Consider the following 14,996-nt stretch of genomic DNA (forward strand, 5'->3'; position numbering starts at 1 on the left):
CCTCAGGGACAACAGAAATAGTTGTTGGCCAACTACACACTAACCAGATGGGTTGTTGTCCGAGGAGGATCGAGTGAGATCATTGCTGTTTGCAAGTGGAAAGCTTTCGGATCTTGCTGGCTGTGGAGACTCCTTTTCGTGAGGGGTTGGATGAAGAGGAGGAGCGGCGTTCAGCTTTGGTCTTGCTGTTCAGAGAACCTCCCTCTGTCCCATTGACACAAACCGGCTTGGCAACCGCTGGACTGTGGTCTGTATTCCCCTGATCATCATCAGTCACTTGTCCTACGGATAAACACAAACATCAGGCCCGAGAGAAACAAAAATATCTACCACATCTCCATTCAAGTGTAAAGTGGGCCATTGCATCAGTGTGACAGCTCTGGGAGAAATAACCAGACTCGCTGATGCACAAATGGTTAACTTTTTGTCTTTAGCCCTGGAATATATGATGAGAGAAAAAAGAAATATCAGTTGACAAGAACTGCAAAGCCCTCAGGGTGAAACATCAGAGTATAACCCAAATGGTGGATATTCATGTGCAAAAACAGAGGTGCATGAATGCGTGCATCTAGGTCTGTGTGGAACTAAAACCATTTCTACATGGTGAAACCGTGATAGTGAAAAGTATGATTAAACGATGTATTTCCTGCTCAAAATCTGAATCAATTTACCATACATAAAATTTCAATATACACCAAATATTGTGTTGGTCCCCCTTTTGCTCCCAAAACGGTCTTGACCGGCTGAAGCATGGATTCCACACTAGACGTCTTAAGGTGGTATCTGGGAGAAAGAAGTTCATAGTGGATCTTTTAAGTCCTGTAAGTTGCGAGGTGGGGAGCTCATGGATTGGACTTGTTCGCCCAGCACATCCCACAGATGCTTGATTGGATGGAGGTTTGGGGAATTTGGAAGCCGAGTCACAGCTAAAACTTGTTCTGTTCCTTAAAACATCCTTGGTTTGTGGCACTGGGCATTATCCTATGAGAGGAGGCCACAACCGTCAGGGAATACCAATTCCATGTGAGAGTTTACATGGTCTTCAACAATTCTTAGGTAGGTGAAATGTCATAGTAACACCAGCATGGATGGCAGGACCCAGGGTTTCCCAGTAGACCACTCCCCAGTGTCACACTTGCTCAGCCAACTTGCTGTCTACCCATAGTGGGTCTTGGTGCCCCAGTTATGTGCAACACACACATACAGACATCTATATGATATAAAGTAAATGTAATTCATCACCAGGCCACCACCTTTCACACTGCTCTGTGTTTCAGTTCTGCTGCTCACAGGCCCTTTGTTGCTGCTTTAGTTGGTGAACACTGGGCCAGGTCTGCAACTATACAGCCCCATATGCAAGATACTGCTATGCATTGGGAATTCTGACAATTTACTTTAAGAACCAGTATTAACTTCTTGAGCAAGTTTAGGGTTAGATGGAGAAGGTTGATTCACTGTGGCGGCCCCTGAAGGGAAAAGCCGAAAGGAGAAGAAGCAATTTGAGCAGTAGCAGCTTATCTGTCAGCCTTTGCTCCCCACATGCATCGAGTTTTGCCCGCGGGCCAAATGATGCCCGCAACGTCAAATTATTTGGCCCGCAAGAACATCTAAAAAGGTCAGATTGTCTTGAAATAAACAAGTCAAACATAATAATTGACCATAAACTTCATTTCCTACAATTCATGCCAATCATGTTACCCGTGAAGTGACGGCATCCCACCATTAGATTGGAGTGTGTATACATCAATGTGATTTTCAACAAGTGGAATTGAGAAATACAAATGATCCCTAAATGTCCAGAAAGAGAAAAGTTGATGTAGATGGAAGGCGATTTTCAACAAGTGGAATTGAGAAATACAAATGATCCCTACATGTCCAGAAAGAGAAAAGTTGATGTAGATGGAAGGCTGTTTCAAGAAAGATGGGAATGCATATGTAACATTTTGGATTTGAATTAGTAATAAATTCAGAGTTATTTAAGATTAAGGAGTAGTTACATTTATTTCACATTAGGTTACATTTAGTTACATTTATACTATTACCATTACATGTGGCCCTTTGAGGGCAACTGTTATGCTGATGTGGCCCTCTGCGAAAACAAGTTTGACACCCATGCTGTAGCTGGTTCACCACTGTTCCTTGCTTGGACCACTTGTGATGGAAACTGACCACTGGGACGCCATACAAGAGTAGCAGTTTCCTACATGCTCTTACCCTGTTATCTAGCAATCACAATTCAGCCTTTAATAATACATTTATCCTTTATTGATCCCCGTGGGATAATTCCTTCTCTGGATGAACCATGAGCAGTTGGCATGCCATCCACCAGTGCCGGGGGAGCAATTAGGGGTTCAATGTCTTGCTCAACAACACTTCGATACACAAGGAAGAGCCGGGACTCAAACCAGGAATGTTCGGTTCCAAAAACCATTGCTCTACCTCCTGTGCCACGCCGCCCCCAAATCGAACTCGGTTAAATCCTTACGTTTGGCCAGCTCTCGTGCTTCAAACACAACTGTGAGAAGAACATGCTCACATGCCAAATATAACCCACCCACAAACAGGTGCCATGATGAAGAGCTAATCTGCATTATTCATTTCAACTGTCAGTGGTGGGGATGTTAGGCCTTAACTGTGTAAATCCATGAGCTCAACATGTGTGGGCGTGAACCTTGGAAAACCATTCATAAGCCCACACCAGAAACATTTCAAATGGACTATTTTTAGATCACTTCATTCACATTCAGCAGCTCTCTTCGGTTGTATGTGGGGCACCACTTCTAGATACTGAACGGAGAACTGCATTTATCATTGCCAGCTGTTGCCTAGCAACAAAAGGTCTTTGAATTCTTGGGGAAAAGAATGAGAAAAGAAGAATCAAGGATCAAATCACATTGCGGTAACATTACCTTTAGCACTGTTAGCTCATTCATCACATTGTTGAAAACACAATAAATACTGCACTGAAAACAAGTTAGTGGTATTCAATCTTGTGTTGTAATAACAAATTATACCTCAAAAAGTAACAGAGTCACTACCTCCTCAACTCCTTACAATGGAAGTTTTAATTGAGTTTATAGTACAAACAACTTCAGTTTTACGTAAAACTAAGTCTCCGTGTGTGCGTGCGTGCGCGCGCACGCGCACACACGCACACACTTGCTATTACATTACATTATTGCCCCTGCAGTTGTTTTAATAATGGCTTAATTTAGCAGGTTTTGAAAGCATGATTTAATCAAGCAGCAGAATGGCAAGGAGACATGCTCAAATCTAAAACCATTAATTTATAAATGTTAAAAACTTTCATGAACATATTTGCTGCAAACCATTTCTTTGATTGCTCCTGTGGGAAACAGGAAATAAGGTGCTGGGTTGGATTTGGCCCCCGGGCATTGAGGTTGACACATGATCAGCATGCAGAAGTTGAAGCAGTTAAAAGTTGGTTAGCATGGGAAAATACACAGAGCATTTCAAAAAATGTGGTTAAATTGCTGATTTTTTACACCAGTTCACATATTGGGCTTCAAGAGACTCGGATCAAGGCAGATGATCAATATGAAGGAATTATATTTCTTATTGAGTTGGAAAATTGGTCATCATTCACTTTGGTTGTTTGGGAGTCAGCTTTGCGGTGAGTACATAATGACTTAAATTTCCATTTCAAGGGTAAAGTATTAATTTTAAACTAAGCCCTAGTTTTGGTCAAATATAACTGCAATGTCACTGATCTGTTTCAAAAAGTAACAGGTGATACACACGATCCATCTTACACCTGCATTGAATGTTTGAGCTGTTTAGATTTAGGCTCACATTCATTTTATTTTCTCCAAATTGCAGTGAGATAAAGACATTTTCTTACACTTCCACATCAAGGAATGAGATCCCTCTCCGTGAGCAGTGCCTTCTCTCTGCTTTTCTGTACTCTTTCATGTTGAAGTCCATTGTAACAAAGCGTAAATCATTTTCAAATACAATTATTTTGAAAGAAACTTCCCATGACCTTCTCCATTATTTCTGCATGCCTAGAAGTTGCCATTTACATGACCATGTTCACCAGGAAACCATGACATGTAATAAAGAGAACCTTCTTTTTCCATTCAAGTAGAGGAACAATCAAAAAAACATGTCCCCAAACACCTGAGTTAAGAAAAAGTTCATAAATGCTCAGTATCAGGGGATGTGATATGTTGAAATGTTGTTTACTTAAATATTGACAATAGTAAAATATTATAGACACATAAGAATACTGACAATTCAGGCAACAATTTAATGTTAAAAATATGTCTTTCTTTTCCAGGATTTTATCAGATGTGAAAATTTGAGTTGTGTAGGATTCATATATTGGTCCTCTTGCATTGATAACTGATAATGGAGCACAAAGAAAGGATTTTCTGCACTCAAACCAACCTGGCACTGTGAAGTCCTGAGTGTATATAATCTCATCCTCTCCGTCATAGAGTTCGTCATCATCCTCCTCAGTGTAGCCGTGGAGATCCTCCAAGTAGGGGACTACTGTCATACTCCGCCAAGGGTCCCTGCTCTCTGCGCTAGCAGGGATGGGTACAGGGAGCTCAGATGGAGGGTGTTTCTTCCGCACCCAGCTGGGTAGGGTAGAAAATGGGTATTAAGTACCTTGGATTTATGGTATTGTGTACCTTTGAGAAAACCAATAAAAAACACAACAGTCATCACTTACTTGTGTTGTCTTATGTTTTGTATAGAAAATCGTTTCGCAGGATCGTACTCAAGCATTCCTGGGAAAACATTGTTAGTTTCAATTGTTGTCATTGTTAGTTTGAAAATGTTCTACACTTATGTCTCATTTCATCGCAACTCTTTCAGATCCCCTGCAGTGCATATATTTCACCTAACACCAAAAAAAAATAAATAATAAAATTAATAAATTTAAAAAAAAAAAAAAAAAAAACACAAAATTTGCCAAAATACATACAAAAAAAAACACTATGCATTGAACAGTCTATTTCTTATTTTACTCAGACAAATGATCAAATTACCTACTTTAAAATGGAATCATTTTCCCCTGAATGTCACTGATGCATCAATTCTGCATGTCATTTTGAACAACGAAGGGCAAATATTCAAACAGTTACAATCAGCCAAATGAGCAATAGAGAAGGGTTGGACTTTTAAGGGTTTAAGGGCTGTCAAGAAGGAAGCGCAAGAACTGAAGATTTTGCCCCTTAATTATCAAAATGTGGACAGAGCCTATGGGAAAAGCAGAATGTCAGCATGATAAAGCAGCAGGGATGTAGTGCTGATCCGGACCTAATAATGTAATTGTTTCCGAGTCGGCAGAGAAAGGAAGCATGCATAGTGCTGATAGTAGTGCTGGGGCTGCTCGGCTTATTTTAGACCATGTAATTATGGACTATCTCTCAGGTGCTGCGTCATCACACACAGACGTCACACACTCATACAAAATGGGGGATGGAAGCCTGATGAGCTCTAACTGCTTCAGAATATACCATTTTTTTGTTCCCTGTTCGGGCTTAGACATTCAATTCAACTGAAACAACACCACCAATTCAGAACATATTTAGAGACCACCTCAGGTTATTTCAAATGTTGAATGTGATTTCTCCCAATTTAAAGTAATCATGATTGGAAGTTTCCATAAAAAGAGAAAGGACACAGGTGGAGAAAGGGCCACTATCCTATTTAAACATTACATCTCTCAAAAATATTATTCATATATATACATACAGAATACTGGCAACATTATTTTGGCACTGTAGGGGCAGTTTGTTTCCCGTTGCAGTAGAGCTGATTAAACTTTTCATTCTTTATGTAACAAGGGAGAGAAACACTGCAGTACTATGCTACAGAAAAGTGATGTCTCACTATAAAGTACTTAATATTCTGCAGTTGGCTCCAGATCACAGAGCTACGTCAACAGCTGAAGGGATTTCTACTGTTAGGAGGTTGTTTCCAATGCTCAGGGGCCATAGAGACTTTAGATATCATGGCTCCATCTACTGGGCATGCACAAAATTAAAGAGAAATTAGGTTTTCATAATTTTATCTATCTATAATAATTTTATGACCAAGCATAATGGCTCAATGTGGTCATTTTGAATTGTGGCAGAGATACATCAACCAAATGCATGACAATAAACTTTGGATTTACCAGTTTAATGAACCTCTGTGACGCAAACAGAGTGATGACGCAGTATCATTGTGCAATAAACACTAACCTCGTAGCAAGTCCGAAAGGAGGGGTCCACACTCCTCGGGAATAGTGTAGTCTCCTTTCCCAATGTTCTCAAATAGCTTATAGATGTTGTCCCCCTCAAACGGATAAAGACTTGTTGTAATGTTGTATCTGATTGGAATGAAACATAAGCCAAAAATATATCATGGGTGTCTTATTTGGAAATTTTCTTACAGCCTGTGATCATTATGTTTGTTTGTGAAATAATTGCTGTGCATTTTCATCAACAACTGTCTAATTCTTTTCATGCTGCTGCTCTGCTCATATCCTATTTGGGAAGGAAGGAAATAATGACCATGTCCTATTTTTACTAGCAATTGGAAAGGAAAGGAAATATTTCAGGAACTTAGGGTATTACTCAAAGTTCATTTTGGATGAGATTTAAATTGATCATTTGACAACTCACAGTGTTACTCCAGCGGACCAAATATCCACTTTAAACCCTGAAAACGTGTCCAGTCCATTGGCAATCTCTGGGGGCTGAAACGCTGGAGAGCCTTGACTGGTGCGACATGTGTCATCCTCTGCAAACGGGTGCAGGGCCTGAAGAACAATGATTAAAGAAGGCTCAAAATGTATACGCTACATATAAATACCCCCAAAATTGACGCACACATACACACGCACGCACGCACGCACGCACGCACGCACGCTTTAAGGTTACTGTGATCAAAATATAAATCATTTTTTAAAAATTTGTTGTAAATTTGAAAAAAAAAAAAAAAAAAGGTTGCAGGCGTCTATATCAAATTAAGGGTTGCATTATTGAATGCCACAATGTAGGAGTTAATATGAGCGCTTCTACTATAATTCAAGATTATCTTCTTTATGGTATGACTGTGTGAGTAAAAACAGATGCGTTTGATTTATCGGTTTTATAGTGGGTGGTATTCAAAAACATTGATATAGAACATCATCTTTTTTGCTCACCTCTGCTACTCCCAGGTCAGAGATTTTAAGTGCTCCATCTGTGGTCAGCAGCAGATTCCCTGGTTTAATATCTTTGTGAACTATTCCCTGGCTGTGCAAATATTCAAGGCCATCTAAGAGTTGGCAAAAGTACCTGGATTTGATCAAATGAAAACTAAATTACTCTATATGTTAACAAGCAAAAGTGCACAACAACATCAAACAATCACTCTTTTCAGATTACAACTGAATGACTGCAATTTAGCTGCTACAATGATTAGACATTTGCACAATCTATGGCCAGTGAAACAGTCCGACAGGAGCTATAGCTGCAGAAAGGATCTTACTAAATATAGCAGCAAGACAGTCAACAAGGGAAAAGGAGGAGTGAGACTTACCCGTGAGCTTGAAATACTGGAAACCGTTTCTCAGGAACACTATCCAGCATTTCTTGCATCCCACAAACACAATATTCCATCACCATATACGTAGATGAGTTGTTAAGGCAACTTGCAATTTCAATCAAGAGCATTTTCAAGCTAACAATAACTGAACATACTGACATGAAAAGAAAAAATCATATGCTATAATTTCAATTTTTTTTCCATACATTATAGCATGCATACAAACAACACAGAACCATGGAGAGGGTGAAAAAACCTTTAAAAGTAAAGCTTGTAGAATTTATTTACCGTACACTAGAGAGGCAAAAGGATATATTTTTTGCTTCTCTTCATTATAGAGAACATCCACCAACTGAATCACATTCTTGTGTTGGAGTCTTCTTAGCAGCTGAATCTCCCTATAAAGTCAGACAAAGACAAAATGAACCTATGAATTTAAGACTGTATACATACTTTTATGTTGAATTTTAATTTAACTGGTTGAAGTACCCACAAGCTTGTAATAGCATTGACATTCACTACCAGATTCTGGGTCAATTCACATCTTACCAACATCTCCATAACTTCTACAAACACCTTGAAGAAAGTGTTCATGTTGTTAATGATTAAATGTTCATATACTCTATGAAATGTCTTCTCAACTATTTGGTGCCATTCAATTTTCCAAATCTTTTTACAAGTCAAGAAATATTCATTTACATAAAAGTATAACCTGAAAATTATCAAACAAGAGAGATAAAACAGGGCCCAAATACAATAAAAAAAATCACTACATTGCAAAGTAATACTGCCATAACTGAACAGGTGGAACATATCTTGATGCAACCCCAACCTAATCAGTCCCCCTCCAGGCAAATGAAGAATTTTAACCTGTGTGGAGATACAGATCAGATCTATTAACCATATTTTGATTTGATCTTTGGAAAAGGGAAATATCTTAATTGATGTACAAACTAAAGACAATGGATACATGTGAGAGGGCTTCTTTAAAAAAAAATAGGAAAAAAAGGAATAAGAGTAAACTTGTGGCTGTAATCATTTGGACCAGTTAAATTATGAGGATAGATAGTGACAATTCTTTTCATGCCGAGAAGAGAACAGTTTGGAATAATCACCATCAGTAAAAACTGAAGAGTAACCTTTCTGTGGTAGCTCTGAAAGCAGTGAAAACTCTCATTTTGATCAAGTTAAAAAGAAACTTAAAAGTACAAAACGACATGGAAACATTTCTAGACATTATCTGAAACAATTGCTGGTCCAAATATGGGGTGGGGGGGGGGGTGGGGGGGTTATAATTCATTGATCATATATACTGCTTATCTTGCAGTAAGGGTCATAGTGGGCCTAGAGGAGGCCACCAGGTGACCACAGGGCAACATGTAGACACAACCACTCACTCCCTCATTCAAAAGGCAGGATCTCCAGTTAACCTACTAAATGTTTTTGGACTGTGGGGGGGAAACAAGAGAACCAAGAGCAAACCCACAAAGACACAGGTAGCACATGCAAACTCTACATAGAAAGGCCTCATGTCAGAATCCAACCAGGTACCTTCTCGCCTTGAGGCAGAACCGCTAACCGCCTTGCCACTAAGCTGCCAGTATGGGGTTTAAAGGTACAAATTAGCAGAGCGACATAAGTGCTTTTCCTGTATCATTGTATCAATAATATTTGTGCAAAATAACAGCTAAGCTACAAATGATATATTTTGCTAAGATGTATGTATATACAACAATAAGTCAAAAGTAACTGCATGGACAGTGTCTGTGCCTTGGGGAGCTTCTCATGGGTTACAGTACTCATGAATCTTCTGCTCTCCTGCCATATCAAAAATATCAAGTCTGTCCTGCATTATCTCAAGATTCACTTGTTCTTTGCTGTGAATGTACGGCCACTTAGCCTCTCACAGGAATGCACACAGAAATACGGTATATTGCTGTGTCATTGAGTACAAATGCAACATTTTGTCATGCAGTCCTAAAATAAAGAGCTAGAATTAAAGTAGGGTAAGGCACATGGGCATGATCCCTACCAAACTGCTAAGAAGCAAGTGCAATACGAATGTTATAAATGAAATAAACCTAACTGGATTTGTATCACTGTCTGTTCCCATAAAACATCACAAGACAGAGTCAAAGCCTCCACCTCAGGCAAAGTAACTGCTGCAGTTCATCTGCAGTCTGAGCTAAAATATGTACTGATGGACCTTGTGCTCAAGGCCCCTAGGCTGCAGAACCCCAATGGTATAAAAAAAGATAAATAAATTAACTAATTCATCTGTGATCTAGAAACTACTTTACTTAACATACTTTAACAGTAACATCAACAGCTGTACCTTGTTTACCCTATGTATGTATGACCATGTACCATGTATGCTATCTGTCCAAGCAAGGGCATGGTGGGCCTGTGGCGTTGTCATAGAAACCAAAGTGGAATCGCTAGCTCAATACCAGTATGACCAAGCCCATCCCTATGGCAACCCTGTGCAAGCAGGAAGTGTTTGGCAGACAGGAAGTCTAAATAGCAGCTGAATGGGGACACCGGGGGCTACTATGGCATCCACACGCACAGGTCTTGACAGGCTCAAGGGGCTAGGTTCCACAGGCTAGGAAACATAAGGCCTCCGGCATGACAAATGACAACTGCTCAAGGCTCAAACCTGTTCCAAGGGAGCCTCAAGAGCTGGCTTATCTTTCCTGCCCTGGTAATGTCACACAGATAAGTTCATGAGTGTTTTTGTTGACACTGTGAGCGATTACAAAACAACACATTGGATGAAACAGTACTAGTGGTTTCTGTGCCTCTTTCTTTTGGCACCAATCAACACTCGTTACATGTCACAAACATGTATTAATTGTACTACAGGGTGTGCATTATGGAGAATATTTACAAGTCAAAGTACATATATGTGTGAACATATGGGGATGACAATTCCTGAGGGACATAAGGAATTTAACATGCAAAACTGCATTATAAATGTTTACATTTGTCAGTATGATATGATTACTCAAAACAATTAGCCATTAGAACACAAACAAAATTAAATTTACTAAGCTGTCAACATAGGCTTTTGATTGTTCTTCTAGTGCCACCTAAGAACAAACCATGTTGAAGACTGCCTTTCTTACTGTGTGAACTGACAGCTCTTTAGTGCTTCTTTTATTAGCACAAGCCACAAAGAAAGGCTGCAGTAATATTTAATGAACGGCAGTGATTAAATACCTCTGATGCGCTTTAGGAATTGGAGCAAGAATCTTTGAATACACAGACATGACAGCTGAACCACTGTGCAATACAACAGAAGAGGAGGAGATAAAGATGACAAGAACTTAAATGGTATAAGGTGGTTCTGACAGCTTTAGAAATGATTCCAAAAGTATAACTATATTATGGCATCTTGATATGTCCTGAGGGATGCTACTAAAAAACTGTTTGTCTGCTTTTTTGTATGAAAATTTTCAGGAAGGTACAATAGGACAACCCATACATTTAGCGGAATGATGAGGTATATACAGTACATGTGCCACTCTAACAGTGCATAGTAAATACATTATCCATTTAACAAGTTGCTTTTGCAAAGATAGTAATATTTGTGTTACAATAATTGAATTTTTGTACAAACAATAAACCATGTTATGAAGAAATGTGGTAGAGAAATTGAACCTTTTCTTTGATATCCATTTTACAAGTTCCTTTAATTTCCTAATTTCAACTAGTTTTCTTAAGTGCTACAGGTTAAAAAAATAGATCTATTTTAAAGTAGCCCAAGCTTGAAATACATGGTAGTCCTACTGCAATAAGATGATGCTAATTCACATACCCTTATTTACTTTATACACATTTCTGTTGTATAGATACCTGGCTGAAAACGTGGTTATCAAATGATAAAACTCACAATAATCCAGTGGTGCATGATGATCTTTACTTTGTGCAGCCCACATACTGTCACATCACATTTGGGTCTATTCAAGGTGAATGAATTATTATTTATCTACTACTTATCGTATTTTTTTTCCATTAAAAAAATCCTCAAATGAATTACTTTTAGGGGTGGAATTTGCTTTAGAAAGTGAAAGAAGAGCTGGTGAAGAAACTAGAAAAAGGCCTACAAACTTTAAACAACTCTAAACTATCACTTTGGTAACCCAACTATTAAGATTTAACCATTTGCATTGTTCTGATTTAGTGGACAATCAACTGTGGTAATAAGTGGAGCAAGCAAAAAAGAACAATACCATAACTTAACTTAAAGAAATTTTGAATGCTCAGGTAAGACAAAATTTGTTACATTGTAAACATGATTTTTTGTGCAGAAAATTAATTACCTTCTTTGATAATTAAATATTTTGGTGAGTGAATATAACTCAGTGACTGCAAGAACTGCATCTCCACATGAATAGTACAGCAGGTTAGAATAGTGCGCACCAAGGTGGTATAATTGAAACTTAAAGTTATAAAATGCAGAACCCATTAAGTTATTAACTTTTTTGGAGCTGCTATCAACCCCATTACCTTCTAGAGTTACCTGTGTGCTGTATCAACATCCCTTTTAATCAAGAAAGGTTTATGTTTTACATATCCTTGAAAGACTTGTAACACACTAAATGACAATACAGTTCTTGTTACCCATTTAGTACAGAGGCTGAGATCCAGCAGTATATTTACAGTGGTCTCAATAATTGCTGTGCATTTCTGTAGGGGAACTATAATTATGACTATAGAAGGACTAGATTTTTGACAAACATTAATATTAACAGATTGCTGGGATCACCGCCATGACAACTAGTAATAACGCAGACCACTGATTAAGCTAGTTACTGTACCATAAACTGCAATAATACAAACTTTTCAGCTAGATGGCGAAAAAGCCAAAAAAAAAAAAAAAACAGGTCAAAGAAATGCACTCACTTTTTCACATTGGCTTCTCCATTTGGAATCCTCCTCAGCTTCTTCTTCTTTAGTATCTTGACAGCCCTGCGACAAAGGGTTTCTGAGTCCAGCATCTCTTTGACTTTGCCATAAGATCCCTCCCCTAGCAGATCGCCCATCAAGTACTTTCCTATCAATTTTGCCCTCTTCCTCCGTGGCTGGTATATCACCTCTGTAGAGTCAATGCGGTGAATGAATGTATCCATCTCCATCAGTTCATTTTCATTCAAATAGTCCAGATGATGCATCTCCCCAGTGCTCATGGCTGATCGCTCAGCACCCACAGTTTAAGCCTCCTGTGCGAAAAAATACCTGCAAACTACTTCAACTGCAGCTGGCGAGTAATCCACTGGCAACCTCTTGGCCCTTTTATAGGTTTTTTTTCTACAAGATGTAATGCTAATAAAATACAAAATACTGAACATGGGAAAGGGAATAATCAGGCCTGAGACTTGAATGAGGAGGTGGGGATCAAACCCAATTCGTAAACATTAGGGCACCTAGAGCTGCAGAGGTGAGAAACATGTTGGGTCCAGTGCTGGGTTAGTGTTTTACAATGTACATGTTGTACTGTGTTTGTAACAGTTCTTTTTGGGGAAAAAAGGGGGTAGGGGGGACAACAAAAAACATGTGTCTTGCTCTTCTTTCTTTAAGTGGAGGTCACCTCAATGTGAATTCAATACCATTCAGCCAAAGGTAGGGGAAAACAGTCCTGGTACAGGGCCATGCAGCACAGCATTTCTGTCAAAGATCCATGCTGCATGGCACAGTCTGCCTTGAAACATAAGTTTGTACAGCTGGATTGGTTCCAAGCATATATCTACAGCCAATGCATGCAGCAGTATCAGCCCGGCTTCTGGAGGTCAACTGAGCCATCCAATGTGTCCACCCGTCCTCAAGTGTCCTCCATGCCACCGAAATTCTCAATGCCTGGTGCCTGGAAACAAGGGCCATTGGAACATTAATAAAAAAATACACACATGCCTTTCGCTCGCAGCTAAACCAAGTTGACCGTCTTTGGTAAACAATCTCATCATGGCATCAACGGACGACCGCTTAACCCGATTGGATCTCCCGCTAGCGTTGCATTAGCTAAGAAAGGGATATGGTATATTTTAGTGCTCGTGTAGCATTATACAAGGAGTCGTGGGGTACTGTTGACAATGAATTTGCCCCGGTGCAAAGTGTTGGCTAGCTCAATCGCGCACATAGCATGCCTGGTTGAATGAACTAGCTTGCTATGAATAGTTTACAACACTAACTTTTCCTTAAATGTTACTTTGTTTTACCAGATTTGATAAACAGTGCAATTCAGCTCTACGATTGCTCAGAAAAATGCAATCCCCAATTTAATGTTGTAATACGGAAACCGCACAACAGTGCCGAATAAGTGAAACGTCGTCACACAACTACAGCTAACGGTGACATGCAGCTCCTGTTAGCCAACTCTGGCTGGCGTCAGCCAACTTTCTAACTCATTTCAAAACTGATGCGTGTGAAATATTGATGAGAGCATTGTCAATTTGTGCAATGTAAAAATGTATGGGCAGTGAAAATAACATTAGCAGACCCCACGTCGGCTCCGATATCTGGAGCGTCTACCCGGCACCAAACAAACCATTCATGTACATACAGCTAAGGCAAGCTAACCGGGGTTGCGTTGGCTAGCAAGCCGCTGAGATTCCAATGTAAATTGGAAGCTTGCTTGTCAATGAGCTACCTAATTCGAATCTCACCTTGATCCACGTCAATTTGATGCCCGTCGTAGGTTTATTTAATCACAAGGTCCGTCCTCTGTGCAGGAAACGTGTTAGTTGGTTCAATATGAATAGCAATTAAACCTTCGGACTCTTCACGCTACTCTGGCCACTCAGGTTGTCGCCATCTTGTTTACCTCCCCTTGCTCGCACTGACAGCCCTTACGTTAATGCGTCAAATCAAAGTTTCCTCCACTTAAGGCAAGACCAAGAAGCCATAATTAACTAGTCAGTTATTTAAAACTACTTTCATAAAATAGAAAAAAAAAAGTTGAAATGAACGTTTGTTTTTTTTTTTTTAATTTTACCTCTTTACCTTTACCCTCTCACACTCATTCTGAACAGTCCCTGAACTTTCGTATGCGTGGAGATAAAAAAAAACAACCTGACAGTACTTCCTTATTTTAATCTACGTGAAATACTTTTCAGCATGTCTGCACAAAATGCCGATCATTCCCCGAGTTTATCTTTTCACGAGTGAGGATTTGCGGCTTTTGTTCTGTTAACGCTAAAGATTTAGGTCAGACAAAACAATGGTCGACATCATCCAACTGTTTAAAATGCAACGGGCCGCTTTAAATTCAAAAGATCAAATACGTGTTGGACTTGTGCTCCGAACCATAATCATGCCACATCAATGCTTTCCTTGACCTTGTAATAGGACTTGCTGCTTCTTCTTGATGCTGTGGCCAATACCAGTGACTTGCTTAGCTGGGATTTCAGAGTTATAATTATCCTGTGTAAGCCCCCTGGGGAATGGCA

The 14,996-nt window shown here is 39.4% G+C and overlaps 1 protein-coding gene across 1 annotated transcript in view; it reads right to left on the reverse strand.

Moving 5' to 3' along the window:
- Window positions 1-14,395, reverse strand: part of stk11 (serine/threonine kinase 11) — an 18,216-nt gene extending 3,821 nt beyond the window's left edge. The window contains exons 1-10 of the mRNA XM_086171929.1: window positions 14,214-14,395; window positions 12,457-13,414; window positions 7,863-7,946; window positions 7,543-7,632; window positions 7,166-7,298; window positions 6,642-6,778; window positions 6,219-6,346; window positions 4,700-4,757; window positions 4,411-4,604; window positions 45-282 (exon numbers count right to left, since the gene is read on the reverse strand). Coding sequence (XP_086028055.1) covers window positions 80-282; window positions 4,411-4,604; window positions 4,700-4,757; window positions 6,219-6,346; window positions 6,642-6,778; window positions 7,166-7,298; window positions 7,543-7,632; window positions 7,863-7,946; window positions 12,457-12,740 — 1,311 coding nt within the window. The 5' untranslated portion in view covers window positions 12,741-13,414; window positions 14,214-14,395 and the 3' untranslated portion in view covers window positions 45-79. The remainder of the gene's footprint in view (window positions 1-44; window positions 283-4,410; window positions 4,605-4,699; window positions 4,758-6,218; window positions 6,347-6,641; window positions 6,779-7,165; window positions 7,299-7,542; window positions 7,633-7,862; window positions 7,947-12,456; window positions 13,415-14,213) is intronic.
- Between the last annotated feature and the right edge of the window lie 601 nt (window positions 14,396-14,996).

This window comes from Fistularia commersonii, chromosome 25, assembly GCF_037954325.1.
Source record: "Fistularia commersonii isolate RoL2024-O1a breed Wild chromosome 25, RoL_Fcom_v1.0, whole genome shotgun sequence".
NCBI lineage: Eukaryota > Metazoa > Chordata > Actinopteri > Syngnathiformes > Fistulariidae > Fistularia > Fistularia commersonii.